The 18300-nt window shown below is 48.2% G+C and overlaps 7 protein-coding genes across 7 annotated transcripts; 3 read left to right on the top strand and 4 right to left on the bottom strand.

Moving 5' to 3' along the window:
* Positions 1–320: 320 nt before the first annotated feature.
* I303_104048 (protein transporter SEC61 subunit alpha) lies at positions 321–2180 on the top strand (the record flags this gene model as incomplete). The annotated part of the gene is made up of 5 exons (XM_018407377.1): positions 321–327; positions 397–464; positions 557–836; positions 1015–1637; positions 1701–2180. 5 exons carry the CDS (start codon positions 321–323, stop codon positions 2178–2180), a joined length of 1458 nt encoding a protein of 485 aa, XP_018264185.1.
* Positions 2181–2850: 670 nt separating this feature from the next.
* On the top strand, positions 2851–4906 carry I303_104047 (uncharacterized protein; the record flags this gene model as incomplete). Its single annotated transcript, XM_065968895.1, has 12 exons — positions 2851–2884; positions 2963–3005; positions 3096–3122; positions 3211–3291; positions 3433–3499; positions 3602–3634; positions 3823–3894; positions 3955–4028; positions 4085–4115; positions 4176–4266; positions 4345–4737; positions 4821–4906. 12 exons carry the CDS (start codon positions 2851–2853, stop codon positions 4904–4906), a joined length of 1032 nt encoding a protein of 343 aa, XP_065824967.1.
* A 1630-nt stretch (positions 4907–6536) lies between these two features.
* On the top strand, positions 6537–9054 carry I303_104046 (uncharacterized protein; the record flags this gene model as incomplete). The annotated part of the gene is made up of 14 exons (XM_018407375.1): positions 6537–6741; positions 6830–6923; positions 7012–7066; positions 7126–7193; positions 7261–7398; positions 7480–7535; positions 7605–7665; positions 7747–7759; positions 7838–8024; positions 8084–8127; positions 8180–8213; positions 8281–8574; positions 8652–8771; positions 8831–9054. 14 exons carry the CDS (start codon positions 6537–6539, stop codon positions 9052–9054), a joined length of 1593 nt encoding a protein of 530 aa, XP_018264183.1.
* Positions 9055–9429: 375 nt separating this feature from the next.
* On the bottom strand, positions 9430–10670 carry I303_104045 (uncharacterized protein; the record flags this gene model as incomplete). Its single annotated transcript, XM_018407374.1, has 4 exons — positions 9430–9975; positions 10018–10270; positions 10347–10567; positions 10620–10670. The coding sequence occupies 4 exons, from the start codon at positions 10668–10670 to the stop codon at positions 9430–9432; spliced, it is 1071 nt and encodes a 356-aa protein (XP_018264182.1).
* Positions 10671–11817: 1147 nt separating this feature from the next.
* I303_104044 (uncharacterized protein) lies at positions 11818–13829 on the bottom strand (the record flags this gene model as incomplete). The annotated part of the gene is made up of 10 exons (XM_065968894.1): positions 11818–12118; positions 12169–12283; positions 12370–12472; positions 12531–12735; positions 12786–12916; positions 12978–13014; positions 13077–13255; positions 13313–13393; positions 13444–13466; positions 13658–13829. The coding sequence occupies 10 exons, from the start codon at positions 13827–13829 to the stop codon at positions 11818–11820; spliced, it is 1347 nt and encodes a 448-aa protein (XP_065824966.1).
* A 1109-nt stretch (positions 13830–14938) lies between these two features.
* Positions 14939–16390, bottom strand: I303_104043 (uncharacterized protein; the record flags this gene model as incomplete). The annotated part of the gene is made up of 6 exons (XM_018407372.1): positions 14939–14983; positions 15048–15236; positions 15334–15762; positions 15831–16109; positions 16184–16267; positions 16340–16390. 6 exons carry the CDS (start codon positions 16388–16390, stop codon positions 14939–14941), a joined length of 1077 nt encoding a protein of 358 aa, XP_018264180.1.
* Positions 16391–16853: 463 nt separating this feature from the next.
* I303_104042 (uncharacterized protein) lies at positions 16854–17946 on the bottom strand (the record flags this gene model as incomplete). The annotated part of the gene is made up of 3 exons (XM_018407371.1): positions 16854–16943; positions 17328–17551; positions 17676–17946. 3 exons carry the CDS (start codon positions 17944–17946, stop codon positions 16854–16856), a joined length of 585 nt encoding a protein of 194 aa, XP_018264179.1.
* Between the last annotated feature and the right edge of the window lie 354 nt (positions 17947–18300).

The following is an 18300-nucleotide window of genomic DNA, read 5'->3' as shown; positions in this document are numbered from 1 at the left end:
AGCACAACTTTTTCAATTCAATCGGGGAAGCGGGGCACCTCCTAGCTCTTGATTACGTAACTCGGTTTGTCCATATATCCTAAATCGGCAAACCAATCAAAGTGCCACGACAGCAAAAGACACCCTGACAACACCACACCACACCACACCACACCACACCACACCACACCACACCACACCGCACCACCATACAACCTAACATCTTCCACCTCATTCTATAGTCAACTCACCTCAACTCTCGCTCTCTATCCATAAAGCCAATTCTCCTCCTCCCTCCTCTGTCTCTTCGGCTCGGCTCACTCCTCACTTGGTAGCTCAAAATGGGTTGTAAGTCGCAGTCCCCTTTGTGATACCCAGATGTGTTGAACTCGTCACTGATGATCGACACCACGCTAGTCCGCTTCCTCGAGCTCGTCCGACCTTTCGTGAGCATTCTCCCAGAGGTCACTGCTCCCGAGAAGAAGGTGTGTTCAGACTCGATCCTCCAACTGTGCCCACCTTGTCTCCTATAACGTCGATTCCCCCTTTCAATGCTGATCGTCTACTCTCGCACCAGGTCGTATTCAACCACAAAGTCTTATGGACAGCAACCACCCTCTTAATCTTCCTAGTATGCTCCCAAGTACCCCTATACGGTATCATGTCGTCGGACAGTTCCGACCCTCTCTACTGGCTCAGAGCCATCCTCGCTTCCAACAGAGGTACATTGATGGAATTGGGTATCACACCGATCGTCACCTCTGGAATGATCATGCAACTGCTCGCCGGTGCTCAATTGATCGACGTTGACTTTAGTCTTAAGGATGATAGAGCGCTTTTCGGAGCTGCTCAGAAATGTGAGTGGGCCTCATCTTCTCATATACATTTGCAAAGGCTCGAAGCTCGAGGCCGTTCAATGTCATCTTGAGTCTTTACACAGCACAATTCCTCCTGTCTCCTTGCTATCATCAGCCAATACACCGCGTCTTTCTTCAAGCACCAGATCGTTCATGCTAACAACTCATATCACCCCAGTATTCGCCATGATCATCGCCCTCGGACAAGCGACCGTCTACGTCCTCACCGGTCTCTACGGATCCCCCTCATCCCTCGGCCCCGGTGTCTGTCTCTTATTAATCCTCCAACTCGTCTCCGCCTCGTTGATTGTCATTCTGCTCGATGAGCTCCTGACCAAAGGATACGGTCTCGGATCCGGTATCTCCTTGTTCATCGCTACCAACATCTGCGAATCGATCGTCTGGAAGGCCTTCTCCCCTAACACGGTCAACACCGGTCGAGGTCCCGAGTTCGAAGGTGCCATCATCGCCCTCTTCCACTTGCTCTTCACGTGGAACGACAAGACCCGTGCTCTTAAAGAAGCCTTCTACAGAGAGAGACTACCCAACATAATGAACCTCCTCGCTACCGTCGTCGTCTTCGCTTTGGTCATCTACTTGCAAGGATTCAGAATTGAGATCCCGATCAAGAGCTCCAAGATGAGAGGCCAACGAGGTTCTTACCCCGTCAAACTGTTCTACACCTCCAACATGCCTATCATGCTCGAGTCCGCCTTGACCTCCAACGTCTTCTTGATTAGTCAAATGCTCTCGTCCAGATTCCCCAACAACTTCTTGGTCAGGCTTTTGGGTGTATGGGAGGTGAGTTGACATGTCTCTCCCTGCTGAAACGCAGACGCAGCTGCTGATTCTCTATCGTTTTAGCCAATGGAAGAAGTCCCATCTCAATTATCGGCTGTATCAGGTATCGCATACTACATGTCCGCCCCTCACTCCCTCACCACGGCCATCCAAGACCCGTTCCACACCGTCGTGTACATCGCCTTCATCGTCACTGCCTGTGCCATCTTCTCCAAGACATGGATCGAAGTCTCCGGATCCGGCCCAAGGGACGTCGCCAAGCAACTGAAAGACCAGAACATGACTCTGGCCGGCCACAGAGAGGCGTCGATCTACAAAGAACTCAAACGAGTCATCCCCACCGCTGCTGCCTTCGGAGGAGCCACCCTCGGTCTGCTCTCCGTCTTGGCTGATATGATGGGCGCTCTCGGCTCGGGTACCGGTATCTTGATGGCCACCACGATCATCTATGGGTACTTTGAATTGGGCGTCAAGGAGAACTCGGGTCTCGATGCTGCCGGCTTAGGAGATCTGCGTGAGTGTCTTGATGCATCTATGAGTTAATCCCATGCGTGCTAGAATAGCTCGCTGATATGTTGTTCTGCTATCTGCGACAGTCTTCTAAGCGCCATTTTATTTCTGGGCATTGCTCAATCCGGATCCGCTTATCACCTGGCGAAGAAGGATTGTGTAGTGCCTTGCAATCAGTGGATGGAGGATTAGTAGTGGGAAATAGCGAAGGAGGTGTGGATAGTAGAGGATATCAAACGCAGATGTTGAGGATGAAGGAAGCGGATCGCGTGAAAGGAAGAAGCGAGGAACGAGGCTTTACTCGACAGGGTTGATAGCGGAGGATTAGGAGGAGGTGGAAAAGCATTCCATATAAAGTATCGTACGGCTCAGTACGATACCACATACAAAAACAAAAACCGAATGAATCTATTGCATGGAAGGACGGTGGAGGAAGCTGCGGCGATCACCGTTAAAATGGATCATCACGTGCTTTGAGCTAATCTACGGCCCGCATATGGCCGGTATGTCCACTCGAGCTCGAAAGCGATTTGAGAGGATGGTATAAATAGATAGAAAAGTTACTTCAGTAATTGCATCAAGAGGTCTACCATCACGTTTGCACTATTTACCCTTCTAGTGATCGGAGAATCGTACTGAAAATACAGCAAGCTGCGTTGTGGATTATCCAATTGTCGAAGTATCAAATCATCGAATCATCGAAATGGCGACTGAACAAAAGACTGAGATCCCATATGGTAAATCGAGGCGTGATAGAGTACTGGATAGAGCAAGATAGAGCTGATGTATCGTGGGGCGTCGTGTTTTGATGATAGTCCGACTGGGTAAATCTGGATTGAAAGTGTCCAAATTGATCTTGTGAGTCGTTTACATGAATGTAGTCAAGACAAGTCGACACATGAAAAGCGGAACACAGAGCTGATTGTTCTACTCTACTCCGCTTGGTAGAGGATGTATGTCGTACGGTACACCCAAGTAAGCGGTTTCAACGTTACTCACTCGTTCATTACCGTTTTTTAGTCTGGAACCGTTGAGAATGATCACTGATTGAAATCCTCACTAGATGGCAAGAATGGGTCCTGGACGAGAAAGAAAGTATTGAACATATAAAGTTCGCTTATGAGAACGGGATAAACACCTTTGAGTGGGGTCTCCATTCCTCTTCACCATTCCAATCTCCCATCTCCACCTCCAACTCCTTTCCGTGATCATCTGTTCTGGTCTCCGAAGGCGGGAGTACTTCCAACGGGTGCGGATGATCATTGACTGATGGTTGCGCGCACAGTACTGCCGATGTCTATTCTGGAGGTGTATCTGAAGAAGTATTGGGTAAAGCATTAAAGGTCATCGGGGTAGGTGTTCAACCTCTTGAATGTCGCTCCAAGCTTGGCTATCTCGCCGCTTGGCCAAGTCGTTTAGCTGTTTGCTGATCAGACTCACGGTCTCCGATTCAGGCGCCAAGAGAAAGTGTGGTGATCTTGACTAAGGTGAGCTTCTTTCGTATGACTATGTACCTTGTTGGCTTGCCTTGTGGAACGATGACGCTCGTTCTATTCATCCCATCTTCTCCTCTCTTTTCCGACCGCTCCGCTCCATCCCTGTCTTGTCTAATTCGCATCTCGCCCCTTTCTTTAATCATCGTACTGAAATCATTCACTGAATCCCTGAAACTCAGCTGTACAACCCGGTGGTTCGACCTGGATCAGGCGATAAAGTAGCGCCCAACGGTCGAGGATCCAGTCGAAAGGTGCGTCGCCTCATCCATCCTCCCGACCTGTCGCTAATACCGTTTTTCCTTCTGGTATAGCACATCTTCGAAGCTGTACAAGCCTCCTTGAAGAGATTAGATCTGGAATTCATCGATCTTTTACAGCTTCATCGGTGAGTCTGTCTCCTTTTCATGTAAAAAGGTGAACATATATTAATCAGTCTTATAGATTTGATTATGAGACGCCCATCGAGGAAACCGTGAGTTCCTTTCAGAACTGCCAATTGCCTCTGCGTTCTCTCTCCGCTGACATACACCAGATGCAAGCCCTCCACGACGTCGTTCAAAAAGGATGGGTCAGATACGTCGGAATGAGCAGTTGCTTCGCCTACCAATTCCACGCTATGCAAAGTGAGTGCACCATACCTTGGTATCTTCCCTTCGTCCCGCGGTAAAATATGTCGGACCGCAGCTGATACCGAAGTGCAGACTACGCAATCAACAACAAGCTCACGCCGTTTATCTCGATGCAGAACTTCCACAATGCCGCATACCGAGAAGAAGAGCGGGAGATGATGCCCTTGACCCAATTATTGGGAGTCGGAGTCATCCCTTGGAGTCCACTTCACCGAGGGTACTTGACCCGACCATGGAAGACAGCCGAGGAAACAGTCAGAGTACAGAGTGATACAAACTACAAAACCCGTGGACACGATAAACCCGATGATTCTCGAAAGGCCATCAATGAACGGGTAGAGGAAATTGCCAAGAAAAAGGGAGTCAGTATGGCTCAGGTCGCGCTGGCTTGGTCGATCAGTAATGATTTTATCACTGCGCCTATCATCGGTACGACGTCTATCGATAAATTGAAAGAATTGATTGGTGAGTACAAGCTTGTTCAACTAATATTTCAGTTATGTTAAGTGGAATGGCTGATTGCAATGGTTCGGACGTGATTCTCGCAGGTGCCTTAAATGTTAAGCTTACCCCGGAAGAGAAGGCTTATATCTCGGAACCGTATGCTCCAAGGACTATCTCTGGTCATCAGTAAATTAAAAAAAGCTCGATCTCGCATGCAGAATGCATATGATGTAAATGGTTTACAGTAGGCTCAATGGGAATGCAGTGACAGTTCTCATTTCTGGTTCCGCGAGGTCCGTGAGCTGACGAGATCGATAAAATAACGTTGAGCCGCAAAAGGTTTGATCCCGCGCCGTTAGGCAGACGTGGAAGCGCAGGTCTCCCTCTAAGATAAGAGGTATGACACCTCATCATCCCTTAACCGTTATGGTTCAGCACAGGTGGTATTCCTTACGGGACCGGTATCCCGAAATGTTGAAACGTATATATAGTCATACTGTGGGGTTCCGTTCCATGCCGTATATCAAGATCCAGCCGACACTTTTTGTTCGTGCGTGCCCTGTGACCCTCATTTAGTGCAGCGTATACAACGATCTAAGCACGATAATGCAAGCAAAATTCTACGCCATGCACACTGAATATATCACTTAGGGAAAAGACCTGAAATCGGGTTGAGCTGACGAGATAGATAAAATGATGTTGGCATCCAAAAGGAATTGATCGCGCGCCCTCGGGGCATTCGACTGGATGCCGGGGGGTATAATCCTTCCCGGGAAGGTGCCCCTAGCCAGCACCCACCTTAACCGTTATGGTTCATTACAGGTTTCCCTTACGCGGCCGAATCTCGAACTGTCAGAACGTATATATAGTCTCGTTGTTGATCCTCATACCGTATATTCGTGAATGCGGTACTCAGCTATCAATTTGTGATCATGCTTGCTCCGAAGCTGATTCAGTGCAGTGCATTCAGCTATCCTGCAAGCACGTTTATGTATGCTTGAAGCTTTCCCCATGCTCTACCCTAAAAATCGCTTGTGTCCTAGTAACGAGATCCTGGAGCTGACGAGATAGCTAAAATTATCTCAATCTGAAAAAGCTTGGTTTCGATCACGCGCTCTCGGCGGTCACCTCCTACCGAAGTAGGCAAACCACGTCGAGCTGAACCGCTAAGGAACCGAAGGGGTGTTTGCTACGTGATCGAATATCCCAAAATATCGGAAGAATATATAGTCGTATCACGGGTTATATCATCAATACATCTAACCCTTCAAACGTTACTTTGCTAAACGCGTCATGCATGCTTTTGGAGTCACTTGTTGCATCTGTAGTCACAGTCTACCTGCGCTCACTACGCTACCGTTTCCTGAGATTGCTTCACTGATGATGAAGCGATGAAGCGATGGAAGCGATGAGACAGTGAGATTCGGTCTCATCGATGAGTTATCGGGAATATTTGAGAGATAAGGCTGCGTACGGTACGCGGTGAACTCCGCTAAATCCTTATCACGAAATCATTCGTCACCTATCTAAAGTTTGACTTTTGCAGTCTAAGTCTGGGGAATTTGACTATCCCTCGCGATTAAGACCGTTCAAGTGAGCTATGAGATGATATGGCATGATGAAGCGGAAAGGGTTCTCGTCAAATACTGGGCAGATAGCCTGGGAAAGTGCTCAAAGTCGAGTTGGGCTACAACTATATAAGGATCTTCGAAGCCTAAAGGGATTCTCCCATGAAATCAGAATAGTCTCGACTGGTTTCGACGCACTTGACACTCAATCTTGTAGACTGTATACATTATACAACTGGAATCAGCGGCAGAATGTCCACCGCACTAGACGTGGATAACGTCACTCCCCCGAGGACAGTCGTTGACGGTGCGAACGAGAAACCTCCTGCCCCCACAGCGACTGTATGGCTTCGATTCAGAAGTTTCATTTGGGATAGTGACACCCACCTGAAATCCGCTGAAGAGAGGAGATTGCTCTGGAAACTCGATACGGCGATGCTGACCTGTTTGTGCTTGGGTAAGTCACAATCTCTTCCGGACCATTCATCGCTTTAGGTATCACGCTGATTGAGGTCCGTGACAAATATGGTGTTGGATCTGGTCAGGCTTTTTCTGCAAATATCTCGATCAGAGTAATCTGAACAACGCCTATGTCTCCGGGCTCAAGGAAGATCTCGGCTGGTCGGGCAATCAGTTAACGTGAGTCTCTTGAGCGGTACTCGCTCAAGAAGAGCGATCTTGGACAGCTCAAGAGTCGAAGCGCTAATAATCTTGCTTCCTACTGTAGCTACGCGACGTCTCTGTATACAGCGGCTTACGCGATAATGCAGATCCCTTCGACTGTAGGGAGCCCCCCCGCAATGTTCTACACCAGTAGCTGATTTGGATCAATTCTATCCAGCTTATCGTCCAGAAAGTAAGACCCTCCCTTTGGCTAGGAGGCTGTGAGCTGGCTTGGTGCGCTTTGACGTGAGTACGACCTCATGAATCCTATCAACAGGGGTCGTGTAATGACATCGGGCCACCATGAACTTAGATTCGCTCAAGCGGGGGCTCACAATACGAGTACGATGTATGCCTTCCGATTCCTAGTCGGGATTTTCGAGAGTGCTTTCTTCCCTGTCGGGCTATACCTGCTTGGGTCCTGGTATACACCCACAGAATTAGCTAAGAGGTCCGTACGCCGGCTATCCGATACTTGTCGGTAATTCGCTGATATTGTACTGTCTGTCCATTTGTTCTGTTCCGCTCTTAGGACCGCAATCTTCCACTTCACCGCGCCAGCAGGTGTTTCCTTTGCGGGGTATATGCGTAAGTTCCACCGCAAGACCGTCGAAATGACATGTCGCGATCAAGGAAGCTGAGGCAGAGTAAGAGCAGAGGCCGCCGTCTATAAGACCCTGAACAACCATGGTGGACTAGAGGGTTGGAGGTGGTTGTAGTGAGTCATCGAACGATCCTTTTTAGTTCTTTTGGGCTCGCAAGGAAATCTGCTGACCTGACCTATGTCTGCTCTTCGCAGTATAATCTGTGGCGTGGGTCCAAATCCCTTGACACACTCAGTTTCGAGTGACGCAGGAGGATACACTGGTTACTGACGAGGCGAGGTACAGGTCATCACCCTGCCCTGCGGTCTTTTAGTCTTCTTCGTTCTTCCAGATCACCCGTCTTCGGGGAAGAGATGGTATTTAACCGATGCAGAGCTCGAGCTGGCTCAGGAGAGAATGCGAAAAGTCAAAAGAACCCCTACCAACGGCTTATTCGAGAAAGCCGTCATCAAGCGAATCTTCTCGAACTGGCGTGCGTGTCCGATTTCTTTCCGATTATCGTGCAATTGTTGACCTCGCGCTTGCCTTCAGATATCTACCTGCTTCCGTTGACATACATATTTTATGGGTTGAGTGTGAGTGACTTGCCATGGTGTTCAGATTGATACTGATCGAAGTGACTCGCAGTGCGCTGGGTCGAGTTACTTCGCCATCTACCTGAGTGGGTATAACTACCATTCGCTTATCACTGCCTGCCAGCCTGCATGTCTGCTGATCCCGTTTTGCAGAATCCACCAAGAAGTACAGTGTCGAATTAGTCAATATCCTACCCACCTTCATATCTGTCATTCAAGCGGTCACCACCCTCGCATATGGCTTTTTATCGGATTACACTGGCAGTCGATTCTGGTTCACCTTCGGCCCAATGCTTTTTGGAGCTATACCCACTGGTATCCTAGCAGTGTGGCCGCAGAATTACGAGATCAAGATCTTCGCCTTCATGACACTCGGAATCCAACTCATGACGGCTGTCATCTATTCGTGGTGGAATGAGATCTGTTCTGCGGATCCTCTTGAACGTGGTATGTACCTAATCTTTGTTTCTTCTAGTCTGTTCCTACGATTGCAACTAATTCGATTTTTGATGAATGCACACAAGCCCTCGTGATCAGTGGCTCGAATGGACTGCAATATGTGATGTCTGCATGGTTACCTCTTCTAATCTTCAAGCAGACAGATGCTCCCAGCTTCAGGAAAGGTTTCATAACGGACTTCGTATGTAAGTAGAGAACAGAGGTGAATGCGTCAAGCGAACAGCTCATGAGTGTGCCACACCAGTCGTCTTGATCACGCTCGCGCTCCTCATTCTAGTGAAGATCCTGCACGGTAGAGAGCTTCAGGAACGAGCTCTGGTCGAGGAAGAGTATCTCGACTCCCCCAGAACTGCCGAAGACTCCCTTGACAAAAAGGATACCATCAAGAATCAGGACGATCCTCTTCAACCCACCACCGTTTTGGAGACGGATCCTCAAGAGAGATCGTTTCAAGGTTTGCATAGGTGATCGGTGCTTGAAAAGCCTCGAATCCATGAACATCAGTACTCGACAGTCAATCTTGCTCACACAGACGTCACGAGGTCGATTGGACAATTCTCGTTTCGACGTCACCTCTTGATGGTGGTAATCAGTATACATGGGTAAACATTATGAATCAGTATACATAAATAAACATTATTCATCAGTATCTACATGGTTGACATGGAGCCGACGCTTGAGTCGGAACAGAGCAAACGAGAATGTTGAGGTTTGGTACAGCTGTTTGAAGTGCAGGCGAAGGGCAACATTCTACAGGCCATTGCATCTGAACAATCAGGAGCTAGGGCCTTGAACGGTCAGCCACGACAACATACGAGAAGATGAGATATTTCCAGTCGAAACTCACGAGCGGGGCGCACGAATCGAGCTACCGATGTAATTCAACTCTCCACTTCCACCCTGAGCTTTAGCCTTGAGCACGAGACCCGTGAATGAGGGGTGGGCATTGTCCGGATGGGTCCAATGTGACTTCAGATAATTGTTTCTTTCCCACGGTAACTCCTTAAGCAGGTATGGATACAGCATCTCATCGATCGCCAAAGGAAAGTCCTCTTGACCTGATATTGCGACAATTTGGAAAAGATCCCATGGTTCGAATTTTCTACCGCCTCTCGCCACATCGTTCATGACTCTGCCGTCCAAACATCGGACGTACGAAGCCGTATTCTTGTTGACATGGTCTCCTCCTGCCCTAGATAGCTTCGCTAATAAAAGCATCTCTGAATAAGGATTGCAAGCGCCGATCGAGCACGAGAATATGACTTTGCGAGGAGGGTGTAAGAGTATGTTGTCAAAGAGGGTGCTTTGGGAGAATTTCCAATCTTGTTCGATAGAGGGCAAATGCTTGTGGGGATTGCGTCCTTGATGAAACATCTCGAAGGCGATCTTCTGTACTACCATTAGCAACAATTAAAGCATCGATGAACTCACAGTTCTGGCATTCAGGAATGTCAATGCCAATTCAGTTGTAGTTGGCACAATCCACTCCTCATCTTCCTTGGTTTCTCGTACTGAAATGTTCACTTCGTCCCAAGTGTTTAGATGGTCGACGGCGACCAGAGGTAAGTCTCGACTATAACATGTCCCCACGGGGTGATCCATTGCTGGATTCCATTTTTTGTCGACCTCGACCAAGCGGCCCTGTCGTTCTACATTGGCTCGATCCTCCGGTGTGAGCGGCAAGCTGCAATCAGGATATCTTGAAGACGGTCATTTCAGCAGTCAGCGCTAAGTGTCATACCTTTCCAAACGTCACTGACTCGTGAGCGTATTTGTTGACGGTGAACAAGTGATCCCTAATACCGTCCTTACATTCCCCCTTCAGAGTTGCATGCTGAATAGCCAGCATATCGGCTTTGTTGTAAGGTAATCTGAGATTCTTCGGTTGAAGGATGGAGTTTGTCTCGTCGTAGATTTGTTCCCAGTATCTATGACCCGGGTATTCCCTAGGGATCTGTAATTTATCAGGTCGAGAAAATCCCTGGAACTCTCATCAGCTCCAATTATGTTTGTAAATATCCCCTGCTACCCACATTCTCGTGTCGGAGGTGATACATTCTCCTTCCAATAGGGAAATACGTCATCTTGAATTGCGCCTGCAGACAAGAACATGGGTTATCTAGGATTCTCCTTCGCAGACTCACCGCTATTATCCCTCACAAAGTTTCGTCTGGTTATATCCCCTATAGATGACCTCTCGTCAGCTCTTCTCCACCTTACTAGTCGTCAGGTATCCCTCGTACTATTCGTTGAGATTTTGAGCGCGTTGGACCACGGCTGGGGTAGCGAGAACGACGGTACTGACGAATGAAGAGGGATAATTGATGGGATCCGCAGCTGGAAAGAGAAAACGAAGAAGGAAGTCAGGAAGAAGAGATTGAGAAGAACGAGAGGAAGTATAAGTGAGTGAGATCCACATGGTCACATTCTGTCAGCGTTCCCACTTGATATCGATCTCTATCGATGATTGATGATGCGCTTGGACCGCTTCGTAACGACTGCTAAGTGGACAGCATGATTCTCGAGGCATCTTCCTTCCCTCGTCTCTTGCGATATGACCAGGTCGTGTATACCGCTCGCGCGTCTGATCCAGTCTTCAGCTGGCACACGACAATGAGAAATACTGTTACTAGGTTGTATGAAGAAGCATTTACATGAAGGAAGACAGGAGTTATAAAACGAGGTCAAGAGAGTACAGGTCATTCGCGTCTCAGGCACGTGACAAATTATGCTCCCAGAAGGTTAACCACGTGATCAGCGTTTTCATCAGCTAAAAGTGACCCTTGATTTTATCGGTGAAGACAAGTGTGCAGCCGCACTTGCATATGAGCGATGTCAACTGCAGACATCTTGGAGTCTCTTTGTGGTGTATGTATGTCTTGACAAAGGCGGGCGATTGACGAGGGCACCGGAAGCAGGAGCTCGTCATCTTTCGATACGTATGGAAAGCCTTGCGGAGTGACCCTCTTCCTTCCTCTCTGGAAAGCTTGTAGCCATCGACACATGCAAATCCTCGACTACTTTCGCATGTGCTGTTCAAGCTTCGGCCTTCTATATCATAGCAGCTGCGTACCTTTGTGTACACGTACTTATGCATACAGTAATTTATAGAAGAAGACGTGCCGATTTCGACTACAGTAGCACATGATTGACATCTCCCCGCTCCCTGCTTCTCACAAGGTCTGTTCTGATCCACGCGAGAGAGCAAGCACGTTGCAATATTTGGGAGGACTATTTCCTCTTAGGAATACCTTCGAAGCCCTTGTCCTGGTATCTCCACTTAGCCAGGGCGACCAAAACGCCCGCAAAGGCCATCAAAGCGATAGTGACACAAAAGCCTGGTATATATTGAGGAGCATCACTGGCTGGCCAGAAAAAGGAGCCATATACCGAGGATAGGTTCCCTACGCCGTTTATAGCAGCTATTGATACTGCGCGAGTCGATCGTCCTTCGAACATGGTGACGATCCAGCTGAGAAGAATCGGTATAGCAGACCATATCGCAGCGCCACCAAAGCAGATGAACGCGTACCTGTCATCGTGTCAGCATACTCCAGTGCTACCTTGGCGTCCAGAGCTTACCGGACCGCGTTGTTATGAACAGTCACAACTATAATGAAGCTGACTATGCCCCAGATACAAGCTGCAAGAACGTGGAAAGCTTTCTGTCCGGTTCGATCGGAATTATAACCCATTGCTACCGAGATGATAAGTGCCACAATGTAGATAGGTACCGTCATATCTGAGCAGAGGTCAGCCTGATCTATGATAGATGGGACCCACATTGTGATTTGTTACCTTTGTAGCCCAAAGACGACATCAAAGTAGGGAAGAAATACGATATTGTCCCAACACTGTTTGTGACATTGTATATTAACATGAACACCTAACAAGAAAAAGGATGATCAGCGATGTTTGAAAGCCTTCGCGGGCACATCACTAACATAGGTTTTAGGGTCTTTGAAGGCTCCAATGAAGGCTGCTCTGTGGCTGATATCCGTTCCTTGCTCTCGCCCAACAGCTAAACGGGCCACTGCTAGGTCTCTTTCGCTATCAGATAGCCAGTGAGTAGTGGTGGGATAATTGGGAAGGATAAAGTATGCCGCTGAAGCGATAACTACGGTGATTAGACCTTCGATGATAAATAGCCTTCTCATACCAGCGATCAGCGACGATCTCGATCTGCCATCTGGACTCACCATTTCCAACCGCGAGTTCCACCAGCGCCTTCTAAGCCATCGATAATCCCACCAGCCAGAAGACCACCAAATGCTCCAGATACCAATGAGGCAGTGTAAAACAGTGCAATTCGCTTCGACATTTCTCCGGGCTGACACAGGCAGGCACTCAGTCAGGAGCTTGCGGCGCATCAAAAGGGCTAACGCGCTCACTTTGTACCAGCAAGACATTAAAAGCATTACACCGGGACTGAGTAAAAGCTCAATCAGTCTTCTTTCCCCAGCTTTCAGTGTCAAGTGAACGAGACTCACAAGAAACCAGCCTCCACGATACCTAGGAAAAATCTGAATGCAATCATACCACCTAGGGATGTAACTCCCTTGGCACCGATACTCATCGCCCCCCAAAGCACCATTACCGTAGGTAAGAATATTCTCGGTTTTGATCGCGATAGAATGAGGTTGCAGGGGATTTCATTCAAGAGATATCCCTAATAGCCGTCCGTCTGTCAGATCGTATAATATCTGGCTGACTGTTTTGGACTTACCACGAAGAAGATTGACAATACCAGCGAATAGTCGGACGAAGTAAGTTTGAGATCGGCTTGCATGCCGCCAACTTTGGCATTCTGTCGCATCGTCAGCTCTAGTCACAGGGGGAAAGAAGAGAGGCTCGTACCCCGATATTTGTTCTGTCGAGATCTACAATCGTTTGTCAAGCAATCCGGTTTTGAGGAGGGACACAGGATGCAAGAAGTAGTCGTTGAGAATGAAGAACAACGGATGGAAGCAGAGTCGGGTAACGATCGGGCCCAGAGAATAGTGCAACGATCAGTCCAACATCGTTAATGCGTCGCTATGATTTTCTCCATGTGATCTCATCTCGTACTCACAATTGAACACATACATTAACCAGAGCATGGGAAGTAGATGCCTGTCGATCTTGCGCACAAGGTGCTTCTCCTCCGGGGTATCAGGAACGTAATGATACCCGTCGACTTCCACCTTGTTGGGTGGGATCGCATCCTCCACATGTGAAACGTTGTTCTTGTCTACGGTGTCCATTTCATCTATGTTTCGCTGTACGGTGATGATGTTCAGAAAAATATCGACAGATGTGTCGATGGAAGGGGTAAATGCATACATGCGCATGGGTCATTGATATAATATGATATGTGGCCCGCGATGGACGGTCGATTATTATTCCGTACAAGGGTATTTTACTGGAAATGCACGATGTCGGGGATGCCCTCACGTTGTAGCGCCAGAGGACCAATGATGACCTGATCTAGTGTATCTCGTATCTCGCTTCCTGTCAAATACCGACGGTAGCCTTACTTAGCCCCTAAGAATCGAGCGGAGCGCCATGGGAATTGAGGTTCTGTGCGTAAGGTTAACCGAGAAATATAGACAAGTGATCAGCTGATCATCGGGGAATCTACAGGGTTTGGTGGAGGTCTTTGTCTATTTTTCGATCTTGCGTTTCCTTGGCTTGACTGGGGCTGAAAGAAGTCTCTTAGCGTTCTTTTCGTAACGTACAAGCTAAGGGGTAGATTTTCGGCGCAACTCTTCGGTTTGTGACGTATTTCAAAGTATTCTCTCCGCGGTCCGCCCGTTATCCGGGAAGTCGCACGTGAAGTCGATTATGGCAATTCCCATAACGTCAAGGTATTTATCAGATCAAAAGCTTGCTGATGGTTCGAATCTGTATGGGTTGACGGTACGATTTCCGTTGTCCCGACCGCATTAACTCATTTTGAGAGATTACGGCCGACTACGAATGAGTTGAATTTGGCTCGACGGATGTCATACACAAAGGCATTTGGCACATACATGATCGCATCGACTAGAGGACGATATTTGGGACCTGACGTCAAGTATTGGCAGTCTCTTGTATCGTGTCAACGTCGCGCAATGCAATACTACAAGCCATCTAAGGGTTATCCTACTAGCGCTCTGCCGACGATTTGCATACGGTATCGAGTGACTGGTTCGCATGATCCGCCTCTGATCTACCCAGATCCACATACGATCTGCCATAATCCGTCTACCTTTCTACAGTATCCATCTATGAGTCTCTATAATTCGTCTATGAGCCTCCACTATCCGCCTGCAATTCCAAATAACTCGTCTGCGATTCACCACGATTGGCCTGTAGTCTCCCAAAGACCCGTCTATGCAATCTTATGCACCAGCTTCTGTCCCGATACTTTGTTTGCCTGCGATCATGCATTGCATGTCAGTTTCAGCAAAGACACATGGGCAAACGCTACTATCACTCACCTTGAGCTCTTCAAAACCATCTGTAATCGTATCCAGCCCTCCTCTCACAGCTACAGGATTAGACTTGATGCCGTATTTCGTCACGAATTCAGGGGTTGCGCCGAAGAACTTGACGCCGAATGCTCGATCAGCGGGGGCGGCAGAGATGATTGTTGGGTTATCTTTCTTCCTCGGACTGAAGTTGAACTCCTACACATTCGTAGCAAATCAGCGAAGCTCGATTAGATATTCAAGTCGCGGTTTCTCGTGTGCACGACGAGATGGGTAAAAGGTGAAAGGTGCTTACTCTGCCTTGGACAGTGTATAAGAGCGTCCTAGCGATTTTAATCTTCGGATTAATCGAGTGAGCATCCTCCGGCAAAGGTAAGATCGCGTTGAGCTGGACACCTTTTTCTCCTAAAGCGGGTATAGCGATCTTGTAGCTGTTTCCTGACGAGATAGTATCCAGTCCGTACTTGGCTCCCGCCCCAGTGACCTCCAAAGCTTCCTTGATAGCTTTCTCCTCATCATGATAGTCTACCACGTGATCTGCACCGTACGATTTGACCAGATCAAATGAATGAGGGGAAGCGAAAGCGAGGACCTTGTAACCCAGCAACTTGGCTAATTGGACGGCGAATAGGCCAACCGAACTAGACGCTCCATAAATGAGATACCAATCATCAGAGTTGACTTTGGAAGGTGGGAACTCGTGGCCTTGACTGTGGATTATCACCTATCGATGGAAGTCAATCATACATCCAGAACGCCAATCAAAGACGCCTCAAAGCGGGCTGAACTTACCTGACCTGCAGTCCCCCATCCGATCCCAAAGGTAGCGGCCTCCTCCAATTTAAGCTGCTCGGGCACCTTGAAGACCAAATCACTCTCCGCTCTGAGGTATTCTGCGAAACTTCCTCTGTCCTTGTATATTCCTCCGTGGACTATTCCCGCAATTTTATCCCCAATCTCCAAAGGTGTCTTCAGGTTGGGGCCAACTTTTACCACTTCTCCTGAAAAATCACACCCGAGGGTGACGCCTTCAAGAGAGATAAAGGCAGCGTGTTTCCAGTCGGTGGGGTTCTATGATGGAGCAGAAATATCAGTCGGATCCGACCAGTATCACACTGATAGATAATATTGATCTTCCAACTCACCTGAGCGACGTAAGCTACTTTCACGAGCACTTCATTATCGCCGATTTCTGGCACGGGTATGTCGCGCACGACTCCCCATCTGGCCTATAAATCACAAGGCGGAATCAGTTATGACCGTCTCAGCCGGAATGTGTTTTGTAGAGGTTTTTAGCGCACCTTTTCGTCCTCGACGACAGCTCTCATGGTCTTTGGTACTTCAACGGCCATTTTTCTATTTGTCTGCTATACACAAGATCTATTTCGTGAGATATAGAGCGAAAGAACAACATCGTGCCAGTCGCTCTCATATATATAGGCTCTCGACAAACAGTATAGCTCCGCATCCATTCGCCGAGTGTGGACCCAGTAGTCACCGCGGTCGTCGATCTCACCTAAGCAATGGACTCATAACTCGTCATATCCGATAGTAGAAATAAACACCTCCACCATGATGAATAACAAACTTTCGCAGATCCGACTTTTCCGGGAACGTCCGCGGGTCCTGATCTGGGACTAGCATAATTACAGACTTGCTAATTGCCAGACGCAAGGATACGGATGCCGCTGTAATGGTGAAACACTGATACATCTGTATATCAACAAAACCCATACAAGTCCGTACAACAACGATGAATCCGATCCCATTCAGGTTAAAGACGATGGCAGACGCGTTAGACTATATTTCTCTCAGCTAAGATGCTACAGGTCTGCGCAGAAAGACTGCCTGGAGCTTCCTGTTGGGGTCGGTTCTCGATGGATTTGGAAATTGCGGTCTCGGATCCTGCGAAGGTCTCCATCAGTCAATGAGGGAATGACATGAGGTTGTGGAGGATCAACATTGCTGATAGTGGCAACGATGGGCAGGGGACGAAGTCATTGGTCAGAATGTTCGAGGGGGAAGCGAGGGCGGAAGGAAGGGGCAAATGAAAGCAGGCAGGGAGACGCTGGTGGGAGTGAGGGAGGGAGAGGGAGGGAGTGAATGGGTAAGATGGACGAAGTGAAGAGCGGCCTCAGGACGAGTGTCTGTATAATGCGAAGGAAGGGAGGAGGGGTCTGGGTGAGAATGTAGGGAAGAGGCGTGGGAAGAGACGGATCAGATGCGAAGGTGCGGGAATACAAGACGGATATACTGTTATGGAAATTGTGAGAATGCATTGCAACTCACCTTATACTCCCGGTACCCCTTCTTCTCGTACCACACACAATTCTTGCTCCTCGTATCCTTATCCTCTATCGTCCAGCCATCCTCATCGATATACGTATGATAAGCAGTCGTGTCCAGCGTCAGTGTTTCCGCTTTGTGCTCTTCTATAGCGACTTTTTCTAGTAGGTTGATCGATTTACTGCCCAGTCCGGTTGACTGGTATGCTTTCCTGATAAACAGCGAAGCTATATACGTTGTAAGAAGTTGAGCCTTTCATCCTATTTTATCGATAGCATCGTGATATCTTGTGTTGTAGTGAATCACAATGTACAGGTATGAACTATGACCGGAGCAGGGAGATGGACTTACATAGGTATACCACGCGATCCTTCCGACTCGCCGTCTCTTGATCATCAGGCATATCCAATGCCCATCCTCCCATACCTACATCCACCTTCTCCCCGTCCTCCTTCTCCAGGATGAATATGCAGAATGGCCGATCTGGATTTCCTAGATATTCATGAATCTTCGGTCCACCCCATCCGCATTCTTCCCTGAATCGCAGTAAGAGGTCTTTATCGTCCAGTGTAGCCAGGCGATAAGTCAACGTCCCGGCGCTTGTACTTTGCGTGATGGTCATTGTTTTCTTCTCGACCGATGAGTTGACGCAGCGATAATTAGTCTGATATTTTCGGACCGTCGTTCAATCTTTAGCTGAGCTGCTCTTCAGCGATGAGCAGACCTGGAGTAATACAAAGTACGACTTGATCACTGAAATTGGATCGAGAAGCCATCTATGATAATGAACATATTGGATACGCGCCGTCACTTGCTAATCAGATACGAGTCAGTCAATTACTCCTCCAGAAGATCGGCCCATTTTTTAGTGCTCCGGGCAACTCCGAACGTATCTTACGCGACCGTCCGTGCCTTCGGACCCATCCTCTTTGTCCTCCCAGAGGTCAAGACGCAGATGTATTGATTGTTCGTTACA

Source organism: Kwoniella dejecticola, chromosome 4, assembly GCF_000512565.2.
Source record: "Kwoniella dejecticola CBS 10117 chromosome 4, complete sequence".
NCBI classification, from domain to species: domain Eukaryota; kingdom Fungi; phylum Basidiomycota; class Tremellomycetes; order Tremellales; family Cryptococcaceae; genus Kwoniella; species Kwoniella dejecticola.
Note: the sequence above shows the minus strand (reverse complement) of the source record. Positions and strands in the feature narration are given on the sequence as shown.